This window comes from Sapajus apella, unplaced genomic scaffold (assembly GCF_009761245.1).
Source record: "Sapajus apella isolate SASKATOON/1434 unplaced genomic scaffold, GSC_monkey_1.0 scaffold3, whole genome shotgun sequence".
Classification (NCBI taxonomy): domain Eukaryota; kingdom Metazoa; phylum Chordata; class Mammalia; order Primates; family Cebidae; genus Sapajus; species Sapajus apella.
Window position 1 is genome coordinate 66,674,878 of NW_022436943.1, and position 16,400 is coordinate 66,691,277.

Consider the following 16,400-nt stretch of genomic DNA (forward strand, 5'->3'; position numbering starts at 1 on the left):
CAGCTCACTGCAGCCTCCGTCTCCTGGGTTCAAGTGATTCTCCTGCCTCAGCCTCCCAAGTAGCTGGGATTACAGGCACATGCCACCACACCCGGCTAATTTTGTATTTTTATATTTATTATTTATTTATTTATTGAGACGGAATTTGGCTCTATCACCCAGGCTGGAGTACAGTGGCAAGATCTCAGCTCACTGCAACCTCCACCTCTTGGGTTCAAGCAGTTCTCTTGCCTCAGCCTCCCAAGTAGCTGGGATTACAAGTACTTACCACCACGCCCAGCTAATTTTTGTGTTTTAGTAGAGATGGGGTTTCACCATGTTGCCCAGGCTGGTGTTGAACTCCTGAGCTCAGACGATCTGCCCACCTCAGCCTCCCAAAGTGCTAGCATTACAGGCATGAGCCACCGCGCCCAGACTGATTTTCTATTTTTAGTAGAGACAGGATTTCACCATGTTGGTCAGGCTGGTGTTGAACTCCTGACCTCAACTGATCTGCCCACCTCTGCTTCCCAAAGTGCTGGGATTACAGGTGTGAGCCATTGTGCCTAACCATTAGCTGGTTTTTGTTGTTGTTGTTTTTTTTTTTTTTTTTTTTGAGACTGAGTCTCACTCTGTCGCTAGGCTAGAGTACAGTGGTGCAATCTTGGCTCCCTGCAACCTCTGACTCCCTGGTTCAAGTGATTTTCCTGCCTCAGCCTCCCGAGTAACTGGGACTACAGGTGTGCGCCATCACACCCGGATAATTTTTGTATTTTTAGTAGAGACGGGGTTTCACCGTGTTGCCCAGGATCAGGATGGTCTCGATCTCCTGACCTTGTGATCTGCCTGCTTCGGTCTCACAAAGTGCTGGTATTACAGGTGTGAGCCACTGCTCCTAGCCCTTTTTTTTTTTTTTTTTTTTTGAGACGGAATCTGGCTCTGTTGCCCAGGCTGGAGTGCAGTGGTGCGGTCTCAGCTCACTCTGCGTCAGCCTCCCAAGTAGCTGGGTCTACAGGTGCACGCCACCATGCCCACCTAATTTTTTGTACTTTTAGTAATGACCACGTTTCACCTTGTTGGCCAGGCTGGTCTCAAACTCCTGGACTCAAGCAATCTGCCTGCCTTGGCCTCCCAAAGTGCTGGGATCACAGGCATGAGCCATCAGCACCCAGTGAGAATTTCTTTCTTTTTTTTTTTCTTTTTTTTTTCGAGACAGGGTTTCACCATATTGGTCAGGCTGGTCTCAAACTCCTGACCTCGTGATCCGCCACCTTAGCCTCCCAAAGTGCTAGGATTACAGGTGTGAGCCACCGTACCCAGCCAGAGAATTTCTTTATGACCAGTTTTTACACAGAATTGTGGGGGAAATTACAGTGATATTTACAGGTTTTTTTGTTCTTGTGTTTTTGAGATGGAGTCTCGCTCTATCGCCTAGGCTGGAGTGCAATGGTGCAATCTTGGCTCCCTGCAGCCTCTGCCTCCCGGGTACAAGTGATTCTCCTGCCTCAGCCTCCCGAGTACCTGGGATTACGGGTGCGTGCCATCGCGCCCACCTAATTTTTGTTTTTAGCAGACGCTGGGTTTCACCATGTGGGCCAGGCTGGTCTTGAACTCCTGACCTCAGGTGATCTGCCCACTGCAGCCTCCCTGAGTGCTGGGTGAGCCAATATTTATAGGTTTTATGGCTGCCTCATGGGAGAATGAGAAGGAGAGACAGGAGGGCAGAGCAGGTCTGAGGGGGACTTTGCTCCTGAGGTCTCTGTCTGGGACATCCTCCTCCGAGCCCCAGCTGCTCCATGCTTGTCCTAATTTGTTTCTGATTTTACCCCTTTTCTAGCCTTTACAGTTTTTAAAAACTGAATTTAGAAAAAGTCTTCCTTCAAAATTGCATATTTATAGTGAACACATGCTGAGCTGGAAGCACTGACCCTGTGGGCTGTGACCCTTCCCAGGTCACTAGTCCTCCCTTCCCTTAGTCCTCTTCTGTTGTCTCCTCCTGCAGACTGCTCCAGGAGGTTTAGGTCACTGCCTCCAATTTCTGCCGTTTGTTTGTGGGTCTCATTGCAGCTGCACCTCACTTGGCTGTGTCTTGCTTAGATAGCATGCATATTTCAGAGCCCACTGAGTGTCTCTCCAGAAAGATATGGGCCACTGGGGAAAAGTGACACGACATCCCCCCAAGGCCTCAGACGTCAGCCCAGTGTCCTGGGGTACACCTGGGACTTTACAGGTTTCAACTCCTGTCTGGCATCTGTGTTTGTGGTTCTGTTTTTATGAACGCGGAGGCCCGTGACTTGGTAGCATGCGATCTGTGCCTCTGAGGGGTGCTGGGCCTCGTGGTTTTAGACACGTCCAGTCTTGTGCATGTCAGCCAGGGTCCAGCACAGGTAACAGGCTCCTCAGGAGCCATCAGGGCATGGGGAGGGATGGGATTTGGGGAAGAGAAGCAAAAATAATAAAACTGGATTTTCAAATTCTGTGAGAGGAAAAACTCAAACTCACATTGTTTCCTCTGTTCTCACACCACACAACAATCAACACAGATGTCTGTGACCAAATGTGGGGAGTTTCTTCGCACTAGCAAACAGCAGTCAGTTGTGCAGTGGACACCGGCTGGGTGTCCTTAATTCAGTTCCGGGACCATCTCTCTGGAGGTCAGGTGGAAGGCTCAGTTCCACATGATGGTCCCGCTTCCGATGCCAGTTGCAAGCTTCAGGCGTGTGGCCTGTGCTTCTGACTGACTTGCAATGAATCAGGGTTCCCACAACCCCCTCCTCAGGTTTGGTGAATTGTAGGAGTGGGTTTATTACGCTGGCTGTGATGAAGGTATGGATGCACAGCAGGTGGAGGAGACGCCTGGGGCTGGAAGTGGGGGAAAGGTAGGGGTGCAGAGCTCCCAGGCGCTCCCAGGAGTCACCTCCAGGCACCTGCATGTGTTCTGCCACCGGAAGTTCCTTTTGAGTTTTTGTGCGCAGTTGTGCACATGTTCACTTGAGGCATTCTTCCCTCACTGGCTGAATGTTTCTAGAGGAAGCCCGTATACTGGTTCAACACCACCGTTTTACCTTGGTGTGCGTGCTGGAGCCCATTCACCCAACTCCTGAGATCCTACCAGGAAGCTGCTGATCATCAGCCTTAGGTGTTTTCTTTCTTTCTTTTTCTTATCTCCCCCGTGCAGAAGCTTTAGGTGTTTTCTGTCTATTGTGAGACTGTCTTTCCCTGATGCTGGCAACAACCAATTATTATTTTAGAGAGACACTTAACTGCCTGACCATCACCTGATGACCGCCTGACATTCCTGGTTGGGGGCCTCTCCTGCCCTGTTCATGTCTGCCTAGCTGCCTACTCTAACATCCTGTTGTCCAAGGGGACCCGGGAGCAACCTGAAAAACTGAATTCCAGGCCATGACAGAAAGGGAGATTGGGCACAGCTCGTTATACCTGCTCCCTTTTGGAGTTTAGACAACCAACCAACATTAGGTTAAATCAGAGATTGGAACTCTGACAAAACAGATCCTCATAACAATAAGATACCAAATTCTGGACTGGACTCTAGCATAGCATCACGTGACAGATAGTGGGCCCTAGAAAAACTAGAAGTATTTTACCCCAAAATATATTCTTGACATATTTTGAAATGGCCCTGCAAAGCCGTATTTTGTAGGGGAAATTTACATCTGTGAAGAATCTCTTTCCCTTTCCAGGTCTTTTTCCGATTCAGAAGAGATTTAACTAAGAGTCTAACACCTTTATTTATTTATTTATTTATTTTCGGTATATTAACAGACAAGGCCTACAGACTTATTTCTTCTTGGATACACCCACGGTGTGGCCACGGCAGCCAGTGGTCTTGGTGTGGCCACGGCAGCCAGTGGTCTTGGTGTGCTGTCCTCAGACACGAAGGCCCCAGAAGTGGCAAAGCCCTCTATGGGCCTTAATCTTCTTCAGTTGCTCCAGGTCTTCATGGAGCTTGTTGTCCAGACCATTGGCTAGGACCTGGCTATGCTTTCCATCCTTTACATCCTTCTGTTTGTTCAAGAACCAGTCTGGGATCTTATATTGGCGTGGATTCTGCATAATGGTGATCACACATTCCACCTCATCCTCAGTGAGTTCTCCTGCCCTCCTGGTGAGGTCAATGTCTGCCTTCCTCGACACCACATGAGCGTATCTTCAGCCCACACCCTTAATGGCAGTGATGGCAAAGGCTATTTTCTGCTGCCCATCAATGTTGGTGTTGAGTACTTGCAAAATATGCTGGAACTTTTCAGGGCTCACTAGAGACATGGTGGCAGCACAAACGGCGGCATGTAAGCCTCCTGTGGAAGAGAGCGAGTCTGACACCTTTAAGGTCTAAAGAGACATTTACCATTATCTCTGAAGCTTGCTACCTGGAGGCTTCATCTGCGTAACAAGAACCTTGACTTTCACCGCAGCCTTTAATTCAGGCATTTATTTCTGCCGACTTCAACTCCTTAGGCAAAATTTAACTCTGTCTCTTTTTTTTTTTTTTTTATTGAGATAGAATCTTGCTCTGTTACCCAGGCTGGAGTGCAGTGGCAGGATGTTGGCATACTGTGACCTCTGCCTCCCAGGTTCAAGCTATTCTCCTGCCTCAGCCTCCCAAGTAGCTGGGATTACAGGCGTGCTCCACCACACTTGGCTAAATTTTGTATTTTTAGTAAAAATGGGGTTCATCATATTGGTCAGGCTGGTCTCGAACTCCTGACCTTGTGATCCACCTGCTTCAGCTTCCCAAAGTGCTGGGATTACAGGTGTAAGCCACTGCGACCCACCAGTTTAACTCAACCAATTGCCAATCAGAAAATCTTTGGATCCACCTATGCCCTATCAGCATTCCCCTAGATGGCCCACCTTTCTGTGCTGAACCCATGTATGCCTTCTATGTATTGATTTATGTCTTTGCCTGTAATTTTGTCCCCTAAAATGTATAAAACCAAACTAACCTAACCATCTTGGGTGTACTTTTTCAGATGTTCCCTGGGCCATGGTCACTCGTACTGGCACAGAATAAACCTTGTTAAGTATTTGACAGTTTAGCTTTTTCATCAACAGTGTTTTTATTTAAAGGGGCTCATTACCGTGTTCGCTTTTCTCAGAGAACTTTCCTGAGTGGGCCTGTTCCAACTGTGAATGGAGGCAGGGCTGTAAAAAGTGTGATACTTTGTTGTTTTTTTTTTTGAGACAGAGTCTCGCTCTGTCGCCCAAGCTGGAGTGCAGTGGTGCAATCTCAGGTCACTGCAACCTCAACCTCCTGGGTTCAAGCAGTTTTTGTGCCTCAGCCTCCCAAGTAGCTGGGACTACAGGCACATGCAACCATTTCTGGCTAATTCTTTTCTGTATTTTTAGTAGAGATGGAGTTTCGCCATGTTGGCCAGGTTGGTCACAAACTCCTGACCTCAAGCAGTCTGCCTGCCTTGCACTCCCAAAGTGCTGGTGACGTAGGATTCGTTTTCTTGGTCACTTTGCAAACCCCAGCGATGCTCCGCCTGGGCGTTGCTCAGCCACGCTCATGTGCCCCAGCTCACCTGTGTTATAGCTTGTACCCATATTTGGTGGTTCCTGAGCTCTTGTACCATGCCCAAGGAGAATGAAGATACACTGGACATTGAAGGGTGAAGAGGCTAGAGAAGAATTTAATTGAGCGATGAAAATGGCTCTTAGTAGAGAGGGGAGCTGGAGAGGGGATGGGAAGGACAGGTCATCTTCCCCAAAGTCAGGTTGTCTCTTTGCCAAAGCTAGGCCATCTCCCTATACCAACTGAGTCTGAATCTTTATAGGCCAGGATGAGGAGTATGTACTGATTGGTTTGTGAGTATGCAAAAGAGGTGAAAGCAAAGGCACCACTGAAAGGCGGGCATGATGTGTAGAAAACCAATTAGAAAGGGTAGATATATGTAAAACAGGTGAAGGGTGGAGATCAACCAGAGGAAAGCACGCCCAACAGAAAGACAGGTTCTTAGTCTGGTCTGAGGATTTGACTTGTAGCTTGGCTTTCAGGCTTTAAACTGTCTTTGGCTTGGAGGTGGGATTTCTCTAGGGATCCACTCCTATCTGCTACATCAGTAGCAGCAGACAGGCTTGCTCACCGCTGCTCTGCGGAACGAGTTACAAACAATCATGGTTTATCCCCAGGCCCACAAGTGGGAATGACTTTTGTTTCTGAAAATAGCCAGTGTAGGTCACCAGCCTCAGCATGGAACACTGTGTTCATGGGGAACCTGCCAGTTCTCCAGGGAAAGAGCTTCAGCTGGGGTTGATTTTCAGCGTTAGGTTTCCCATCCTCGCCAGGCGCGGTGGCTCACGCCTGTAATCCTAGCACTTTGGGAGGCTGAGGTGGGTGGATCACCTGAGGTCAGGAGTTCAAGACAAGCCTGGCCATCATGGTAAAACCCCATCTTTAAAAAAAAAAAAAAAAAAGATTTCCCATCGTCGGGTGTCGGTGCCACAGTGAGGTAAGAGCTAGTCTGGTGGGGGATCCGTCTCACTTTGCCAGCCACTCTGCCCACTGGCTACACAAGACTCCCTTTCCTTTAAGGCTTCTGCAGGCAGAGTGTATTTAAATTCTATATTAGAGAATAATTTCTTTTTTTTTTCTAAGTCAGCATCTCACTCCATCACCCAGGCTAGAGTGCAGTTGTGTGATCATAGCTTACTGCACCTTGAACTCGTGGGCTCAAGAGATCCTTCTGCCACAATCTCTCAAGTAGCTGGGACTACAGGCACACACCACCACACTTAGCTTTTTTTTTTTTTTTTTTTTTTTACCAAATATAAATGAAATCTATGATGAATTTTTTGTTTGTTTGTTTTTGAGATGGAGTCTTGCTCTGTTGCCAGGCTGGAGTGCAAAGTTCAAGAGATTCTTCTGCTTCATCCTCCTGAGTAGCTGGGACCACAGGCACCTGCCACCATGCCCTGCTAATTTTTGTATTTTTGATAGAGATGGGCTTTCACTATATTGGCCAGGCTGGTCTTGAACTCCTGACCTCATCATCTACCTGCGTCAGCCCCCAAAGTGCTAGGGTTACAGGTGTGAGCCATTGTTCCTGGCCTGCTTTTTTTTTTAGTAGAGACAGGGTTTTACCATGTTGGCCAGGCTGGTCTATGTGCCCGACCTCAGGTATTTCTTTATAGCCATGTGAGAATGGATCACAGTGCCTGTGGGCCGCTGGGCCGCCCTGTGTCTGCCCTTCCTGGTGCCATGCTGCTGGTGCAGGCTGCTGTCAGTGTGGTGGAGGGAGGGGCTGTGGTGGGTGCATCATTGGGGAGGGGCTGTCACCACAGGGTGGCCGGGCACCCCAGGGCCTTTTCCTGGGTTGGGCAGTGGCCTGCTCTGCTGTGTGCCTCTGCAGGCCCCAGCTTTGTGGTTAGTGCAGCCAGTCCAAGTCCTTGGAGTGTCCCCAGTTGAGGCAAGAATGGTGCGTGCTTGTTGGATTTACAGAGGTAGTGGCTGACAGGAGAGCTGTTTATGGGGAGGATGAAGGCAGGTGGCGGGACTCTGCGGAGGGTTAACCTGGGAGGCAGAGGTGGCCTGGGGACGTGGCAGAAGGTGGGGCGGTAGGCAGTGCTATTCCTTAAGCAGCCTTGGGGAGGGGCCGCTGGATGCAAGCACTAGCCTAGCAGTGGTAGACTGAGGCCAGGGTTGCTGAGCTGGGGACAGGAAGATGTCCTCCTCTAACAGGGGAGGGTGGGGTGAGGAGGCAGAAGGGTCCTGGGAGCATCTTGTGACTGGGAGACCCTACTGGCCGCCCCTGGAGGAGAGAAGCCCCCCGCCTTGCCCTCTGTATGTTGGTTGTCTGGCACAGGATAACCGCCCACCCTTCTGGAGATGGGCTGAGAGTATGAGGCTTGCAGGTCGGCTCTTAGGGCGTTGGGAGTGATCAGGTATGCCCCTCCCCTCCTCCACTTGAGGCAGAGAGATTTGTGCTGTCTTGTCTTGAAACAGCAACAGGCGCTTAGAGCGTCTGTGCTCAGGGCTCACCTGGGACTGTCCTGGATGGCGTCTCTCCGCAGCTGGCACACCCATACCGAGCGGCAGTCCTGAGGGCTATGGAGAGGGTCCTGAGCAGTCGTGCCAGTGAGCTGGACAAGGACACAGCCAGCACCATCATCCTCCTGGCCTGCAGCGAGATGACCAAGATGAAGGTATGCAGCAGGCCTTCTGGCCTCGCAGACTCAGTTCTGGCTTGGGAAGGGAAGCTGTTTCTTGGCCTTTCTACCCAGCAGCCTTGAGAGTGTAGGGTGTGTGGTGTTTGGCTGCCTTGGGCTAGCAGAGGCCCCTTGGTCCCATGCACCACACTGCCAGGGCGGGGGATAGTCCCCTGTGATTTTCAGAGGCAGCAACTGAAGCAGAGAGCAAGTTGCCAAAACTCAGCACACACAGGGCAGTGGTGTGCGTGCGGCCGGGGCTTAGGGCTGTGCCCGGCATTGGGGTTGGTGCAGGGCTCTGCTGGGCCTAACTTTCTCAGGGTACTGAGCGCAGCCCCGTCTCACCAGGGCTCTGCTTCTCCTGTGTGTGTCGGGTCTCTTGGCAGCAGCCAAGAGAGGCTGTGCCTGCCCCCTTCTCTGACCTGTACTTTCTGGGGACACTGAAAACTGGGTGCTTGTCCGAGGCTGGCAGCGACTGAGGGCAGAATGTCTTGGTCCCGCCTGTCGGGAGATTTCAGGGAGAGGTTCTACCTGCTGGTGTTTTCGGTTCAGGACCTGGTCGGGGACTGGCAGCAGGCAGCAAGTGGCGTCCTGGTGGCCGTGGGAAGGCAGTTCATCAGCAAGGTGATGGAGGAGCTGCTGCGCAGGCTGCAGCCCGGGGCCCTGCCACACTGTGCCGTGCTGCACACACTCGCCAGCCTCTCGGTGGCCAACGGTAGGTGACGCACAGCCTGCCCCCAGCTGGAGGGTCCCAGGGTGCCCGTAGGAGGAGCACAGGGCACTGGAAGGCTTGGCAGAGGCCTCTGACAGTGTCCTCTCTCACAGCTTTCGGAGTAGTTCCCTTCCTGCCATCCGTCCTGAGCTCCCTGCTGCCTGTGCTGGGCATGGCCAAGCAGGACACGGTGCGCATGGCGTTCTGCTCTGGTAAGAGGCAGCCTTGTCACCTTCTGTCTGAAGTGCTCATTTGTGGGGGGCTGTGCGCAAGCATACCTGATTTGTGGGGGCAGGTGGGCCCTTTTAGGCTGCAGGAAGGGGGGCTGTTAGAAGGAGGGGCCCCCTTGCTGAGGCTGCTGGCTGGAGGGACCCATGTGGGGCTGCACAACCTCTGTCCCTTGTTTCTCTCTGCTCCTGGGGAGCCCCCTTACCTTACACTGTGGGTCCACCGAGGCCTGGACATGGTCGGGGGGCAGGAAGAGATTTTCTCAAAGCCATGACTTTCTGTTTTCCTTCCCATTCCAGGCTAGAAAAGTGGCCACTCCCTGGGCATCTAAGGATCCAGAGGATAGGGGCACATTCATTCACCCCCACCCTCTCCCAGGAGTCTTTTCCTGGCAGCAATGCCCATAACCCTTTGTGTGCCTGGCAGGGAACCACAGGCATGTCATGGGCCTGGACCTTGGTTTCAGCTGCCCCTGAGAGTCGGGCGTGGGCGGTGGGATTGGAGGACATTCCTGTTGGAAGGAGGTGTGGAGATTGAAGATCCTGAGGTGCCCTTAGTGCCCTCAGCGCATGGCCTCCTGTTCCCAATGTCCTGTGTCCAGAAGATGGCTGGGAGGACCCGCCTCTTGTAAAGACCCAGGCCTGGGGGGCGGGGCAGGGGTTTGTTGGTTCCAGGCGGGGGAGGCAGCTGGTGTGGGAGGGCCCGGTGACTGGGGAGGGGCCTGGTAGGGCCTGGGCAGGGCATGTTTTCTGAGCATAGAGGGTGTGGCTACAGAGTTGGGCTGGGCTCCATTGGCAGAAGGGTTGGTTTGGAGCATTTGGGCCCGCGTGCTCTGCTCATGGTTCAGATCACAGGGCTCCACCGCCCTCCCCCTAGCCCCTGCACTGCTCCATCTCTCCTGGCCCTCCCCTTTGTTGGATGCTTTCATCATTGGGGTACTCCTTCATAGGCTCTTTCTCACCTGTGGGTGAGAGCAGAGCCCCTTGGGTAGAAGGGATGGTAACCTTGCGGCCAGTTTTGGCTAAAAGTGAGATTGGTGACAGGATGGGGGCAGCTGCACGCTGAGCCAGGTATGAAGGAACAGGGTGGAAGTGGGTGTGGGTGTGGACTCAGCTAAAGTACCCAGAACACAGAACGAGCTGTCCAGGCTACAGGGCAGAGACTTGAGGATGGGGCAGCTGGGGCGCCTGCTAAGCCCTGTGTCTCTGTGTCTCCTCTGGGAAGTACATGGCCTTGATACCTTCAACTGCTGAGGCTCTAAGCAAAAACTGACTTGCAGTTCTGAACACCTCTTGCTTACTTTCATAGGTCACCTGCAGCTACTCCGGGTCCTACCATGTTGGCATTTTCTGTGTCAAACACGTGGGTTCAGCCAGTGGGGATTCTGTGGGGCCTCCTCGTGTGGGACGTGTGCTCCCCACCACAAATGGAGCGTTCCCTGTATGCATCTGGAGGGGGTGGTGGTCCTGCTGGCTGGAGCAGCCTGGGGCCAGCAGAGCCCATATCAACCGGGTGAGACCTAGTGGTGGGGGGTAGCAGGCCTGTGTCCACTGCGGAAGGCTCAGGTCCAGCTGGGACAGGCACTGTGCCAAGGACAGGAGTGCCCTCAGGGCACTGCAGCTAGAAGGTGAGGAGCCTCCCAGTGGTGGGGGCGTGGCTGGCCTGGCCACACTGTCCAGCAGGGCAGGCAGCCAGTAATTCCTCCCAGCCAAGGAACCCCTCCAGTAGGAAAGGCAGCAGCAAAAGAAAGAGACACTAATTGGGGATGTAGGTGGTTCAGGGAGAAGAAAATAACAGAGAATGAAAATCCCTGATTAATATTCTCAGGGAAATCAGTGGTAACCACACATTCATGGGACAAGAGGTGTCACCATGAAGAAGCCACATTCAGAAAATAAAATTGACCTTCTGAGAATTAAAGATGCCATAATAGAAATGGAAAAAATAATATAAACATTGGAAGAGAAAGTTGTGAAAATCTCCAAAAAATAGAGGAAAAAGTAAAAAATATGGAAAGGAGGAGAGAAAGAGAAGAACAAACTAGCAGGCTGAACCCTGAAGCCTGCATTCCAGTCAGAGGCACCCGAGAAAGAATTAACAGAGACGGGAGGTCAAGAGATGTTTCAGAAGCATGCCCCAGGGGCCGGTTGCGGTCTCTCATGCCTGTAATCCCAGCACTTTGGGAGGCCAAGGCAGGCAGATCACTTGAGGTCAAGACCGGTCTGGCCAACATGGCGAAACCCCATCTCTACTAAAAATACCAAAAAATTAGCCAGGCATGGTGGTGCATGCCTGTAGTCCCTGCTACTCTGGCTGAAACAGAGGGATTGGGTGAGCCTGGGAGGTGGAGGCTGCAGTGAGCCAAGATTGTGCCACTGTACTCCAGCCCGTGTGACAGAATGAGACTGTCTCAAACAAAAAAATAAAAACCAGCTGGGTATGGTGGCTCATGCCTGTAATCCTAGTACTTTGGGAGGCAAAGGTGGGAGGATCACTTGTGCCCAGGAGTTCAAGACCAGCCTGGGCAACACGGTATGACCCCATCTTTACAAAAAAATTTTTTTTTTTTTTTTTTTTTTTGAGACGGAGTTTCACTCTTGTTACCCAGGCTGGAGTGCAATGGCGCGATCTCGGCTCACCGCAACCTCCGCCTCCTGGGCTCAGGCCATTCTCCTGCCTCAACCTCCTGAGTCGCTGGGATTACAGGCACGTGCCACCATGCCCAGCTAATTTTTTGTATTTTTAGTAGAGACGGGGTTTCACCACGTTGACCAGGATGGTCTCAATCTCTTGACCTCATGATCCACCCGCCTCAGCCTCCCAAAGTGCTGGGATTACAGGCTTGAGCCACCGCGCCCGGCTTACAAAAAATATTTTAAAATATTTGCCAGTCATGGTAGGCTGAGGCAAGAGGATTGCTTGAGCCTGGGAGGTGGAGGCTGCAGTGAACTGAGATCAAGCCACTGCACTCCAGCCTGGTGACACAGCAAGACTCTGTCTTAAAAAAAAAAAAAAAAAAAAAAAATCACAACCTAATAACACAATAGGGGTAGGCTTTCTGCTTCTGGCAATATGGTGGTCTGCTACCCCGAAAAACACTCCCACTACAGAATACCTTGAATGCTGCTGAGTTGACCTCACCAATCCGAGGTCAACTTCTGACCTCAGAAGGAGAAACCTAGGGACACAGAGACCAAGAGAAGTGAGGGTTAGGGGTCTCCATTGGCCCCGGGCACCTACCTGCCTTGATTTCACATGGGAGACAAGGCCTTTCTTTGCATTGGGCCAGAGCCCGCCTATATCAGACCCTCCAAGGCCCCTCCTCAGCAAACAGGTGATTGATGAGGAACCTTCCACTTTGCACCCTGGGAGGTAGTCTGCTTTGTTTAGAATTTCCTTTAAATCCCCTCTCCTGAGAACTTGTAACCATGGTTTATCCTCATGTAGTTGTAGGGTTCAAAGTTATTCTTTCTGTTGGACTGGGGAGCCCTTAAGCTGAGTCATTAGCCTAGTAAATGGGCTGGGTTGAAGTGTCCTACTCAGTGTTGTGTCCCAGTCAGGCTGCATGGTGATGGCTCTGGCCTGGGGTGCATGGCGGTGGAAGCACTGCTCCCCTGGAGTGCAGGGTCTGAGCTCTGGTGTGGGGCCAGCAGCTCTCCATAGGCTCAGGACCAGCAGTGTCAGTTACAACACAAAACATGCACATCAGCCTAAATAAAAGGAGCATTAGAGCAGAAAGTAACGTAATTGGATTGATGAGATAGAGGATAGAAATAGCAGGATAAAGAGGTGAAAGCGAGAAACGTCAGGGTCCTGTGAGGACAGAGCCAGTGTGAAAAGAGAACCAAATACAGTCTAGAAACAAAGTTATAACCATTTCCATTAAAGAGCAAGGGGGTGGGCATGCCTGCTGGTTCCACTGGAATCTCAATGCTGTGCGACCTGACCCTTTGTGGCTTCTGTGGCCTCTGCAGGGCGGGAGGTGGGAGCTGAGCCCTCCCGTCTCACTGTATGTGTCAGGCCGTTGCAATTTTTATCGTTGCTGTGGTCCTCTTCTCACCTGCCCTGACCTGAGCAAGGCAGGAAACACAGAAACTAATGCATTAGAAAGTAAGCAATTGGCAAAACATGTTTTATACCTAGTTCTTTGAAAAAAGTGAATTAAATAGTTAAGCTGTTGCCTAATCAAGAGAAAAGGGAGAAACAAGCCCAGTGGTAAGGGGAGGAGAATAGATGTGGGAACAGGAAGGGGTGGTGTGGGGACCACAGGGGACTGTGGGGGGGATGGTGAGGGGAGGAGAACAGATGTGGGGACAGCAAGGGGTGGTGCAGGGACCACAGGGGACTGTGGGGGGATGGCGAGGGGAGGTGTGGGGACCTTGGAAGGGAGGATGAGGGATGGTGCTGACACAGTGAGGGGCAGCTCAGGGACTGCAGGGGCCAGCAAGAACCACCAAGGTACTGCGTGCCCAGTGCAGCCACCTCTGAAAGCCGGGCAGCGAGTGCCCTGGGAGAGCGCCAGTCCCTGGGCAGTCCTTCTCAGCTCCACAGTGGGCTCTCCCAGTCCTGAAGGGAAATGAAGCAAAAATGACAGTTTCGAAATTCTTTTTTTTTTTTTTTTTTGAGACAGAGTCTCACTCTGTCACCCAGGCTGGAGTACAGTGGCGCTATCTCAGCTCACTGCAACCTCTGCCTCCCAGATTCAAGTGATTCTCCTGCCTCAGCCTCGCTAGTAGCTGGGATTACAGGTACCCACCACCATGCCTGGCTAATTTTTGTATTTTCAGTAGAGACGGGATTTCACCATGTTGGCCAGGCTGGTCTCAAACTCCTGAACTTAGGTGATCTGCTCACCTCGGCCTCCCAAAGTGCTGGGATTGCAGGCTTGAGCCACTGTGCCCAGCCCCAAATTCTTTTTATAACCTGAGCATCACCACAAAAAAGACCTAGGGCCATCGTCACTCAGAGTCTGCCCTCCTCCATGCCCCTGCTGCTGGACCCGAGTCTGAGATGGTTTCGGGTGCCCTTGCTGGGGTATGGTGACCCTTCATACCCCAGAACTTGGAGCAAAGCAGGTTCCTATCACCTTGCATACCCCGCTGTGATTGCTGACCATAGAACAAAATCCATATTGCCTGGCACAGGGACTAGCTGTGTTCTGAGGGGGGGGTCACCCCCAGAGTGAGAGGCCACCTCCACATTGGGAGGATGGACCCTCACACGGATCGACATAAGAAGGAAAACCACAAGGCCACTGTCCTTGTTGATTCTTACTAAAAATTCAGGCCGGGCATGGTGGCCCACACCTGTAATTCCAGCACTTTGGGAGGCCGAGGTGGTTGGATCGCTTGAGCCCAGGAGTTTGAAACCAATCTGGGTGTCATGGTGAGACCTCTGTCTCTAAAAAATAGCATAAAATTAGCCAGGTACAGTGGCACACACCTGTATTCCAAGCTACTTGAGAGGCTGAGGTGGGAGGATCACTTGAGCCCAGAAGGTTGAGGCTGCAGTGAGCTAAGCATGTGTCCCTACGCTCCAGCCTGAGTGACAGACCGAAACACTGTCTCAAAAAAAACCCTACGATCAACCACCCAGATAAATAAGGAATGGAAGAAACCAAAGGTTTTTGGTCTTCATTTAATAAATTGTTTATATAAAAATCCCAACACATTCCCACAAGTTATTAGTGGTGAGCAGAGTTTTGCAGGATGCTGTTGGAGGCTCGGCAGCTAAAGATCATCCTCATTCCTGTACCAGACTCAAAGGCGCCAGCTCCTCTGTTAATCTGTCATCACAGATTCTGGTGAGCTTCTCATGAGAGTCCCACAGGGCCTGAGTCGACCATTGGGTTAGCTCCTGGGGGTGCTGGTGACCCTGAAGGCAGGGCTAGAAGGTGGCCAGTGGCCTTGTGAAGGGATGACAGTACAGCTGGAGATGTTTTGTCTGGATAATGCTCCTCGGGGCCTTTGCTCTTACAGGGTTGGGACAGGACCCTGCTGCAGGGTCGGTGCCAGAGGGAGGCTTTCTGGGGACCACTGGCTACACGGGAGCCAGGTGGGGAGTGTGGGAATCACAGAGCTTAGGTGTGGGTTCCAGTGGTCTTAGGCTCCTCTTCGGCAAGGTTGTTAGCCCATTGTGATGAGGGGTTTGTGGCAAGAAAAGGGTGTGAGATGGTTGCCCAAGCATGGAGCGCCAGGGGTCGGCAAGCCTCGCAGGACTGCCGGGAGCACCTGCACCCTTTGGTTCTTATAGGCTGGGTTTAAAGTGAGACACAAAAAGCATAAATCACCAAGGAAAAGATTAACAAGTTTGACATGGCAAATTAAAGAAATTTGCTCATCAGATCTGAAAAAATGCACAGAACTGTAGGTGAACATCAACAAGAAAAAGAATTACCAAAGAAGATACCACAAAAACTTTTCTCCATAAGAAGTGGAAGGGCTCAGCCGTGGCCCTGGGAGCAGTGGACAGGGCCTAAGGCCAGTGGGAACTGGCGTGTATACCCTGACCTGGCCCTCTGCACCACATCTGCATCAGCCCTGGGGGGGGTCTCACAGCAGCCCTGGGTCAGGTGCTACCACTGCCCCATTTCTTTTTTTATTTAGATGGAGTCTCTCACCGTTACCACTGTCGCCCAGGCTGGAGTTTAGTGGTGCGATCTCAGCTCACTGTGACGTCCGCCTCCGGGGTTCAAGTGACTCTCCTGCCTCAGCCTCCCCAGTAGCTGGGATTACAGGCACCTGCCACCACGCCCAGCTAATTTTTTGTATTTTAGTAGAGATGGGGTTTTACCCTGTTGGCCAGGCTGGTCTCGAACTCCTGACCTCAAGTGATCCACCCATCTTGGCCTCCCAAAGTGCAGGGATTACAGGCATGAACCACCGTACCCAGTCACTGCCTTATCTTATGGGTGAGGAAACTGAGGCACAGAGTGGCTGAGTAACTTGTCCCAGGCCATGCAGCTGGGGAGTGGGAGAGCCGCGACTAGGCCTGTGCAGTCTGGCCTGTACCTCTGAGCTGCTCTTTAAAGCAGATGTGGGAAGAACTGCTATGAAATCAGAAGGGGAGACTACAGCTCAGAAAAATGGGGGAAGAAGAGGCCAGAACACACAGCCAGTCATCATACACATAGAAAGGTGATCAGCCCACTAGTTTCTTTTTTTTTTTTTTGGAGACGGAGTTTCGCTCTTGTTACCCAGGCTGGAGTGCAATGGCGCGATCTCGGCTCACCGCAACCTCCGCCTCCTGGGTTCAAGCAATTCTCCTGCCTCAGCCTCCTGAGTAGCTGGGATTACAGGCACGCACCACC

At 51.8% G+C, this 16,400-nt stretch overlaps 1 protein-coding gene and 1 pseudogene across 8 annotated transcripts in view; one reads left to right on the forward strand and one right to left on the reverse strand.

The window, feature by feature from the left end:
• The window catches only part of MROH1 (maestro heat like repeat family member 1), a 110,387-nt gene that overhangs the window by 24,161 nt on the left and 69,826 nt on the right, over window positions 1–16,400 (forward strand). For all 8 annotated transcript variants that reach the window (XR_004262094.1, XR_004262107.1, XM_032256029.1 and 5 more), the window contains exons 4-6: window positions 8,017–8,148; window positions 8,704–8,866; window positions 8,977–9,075. Coding sequence is in view for 6 of the 8 variants with exons in the window: in XM_032256029.1 (XP_032111920.1) it covers window positions 8,017–8,148; window positions 8,704–8,866; window positions 8,977–9,075 (394 nt within the window). In the remaining 2 variants the exon portion in view is untranslated. The remainder of the gene's footprint in view (window positions 1–8,016; window positions 8,149–8,703; window positions 8,867–8,976; window positions 9,076–16,400) is intronic.
• LOC116535270 lies at window positions 3,766–4,281 on the reverse strand (annotated as a pseudogene).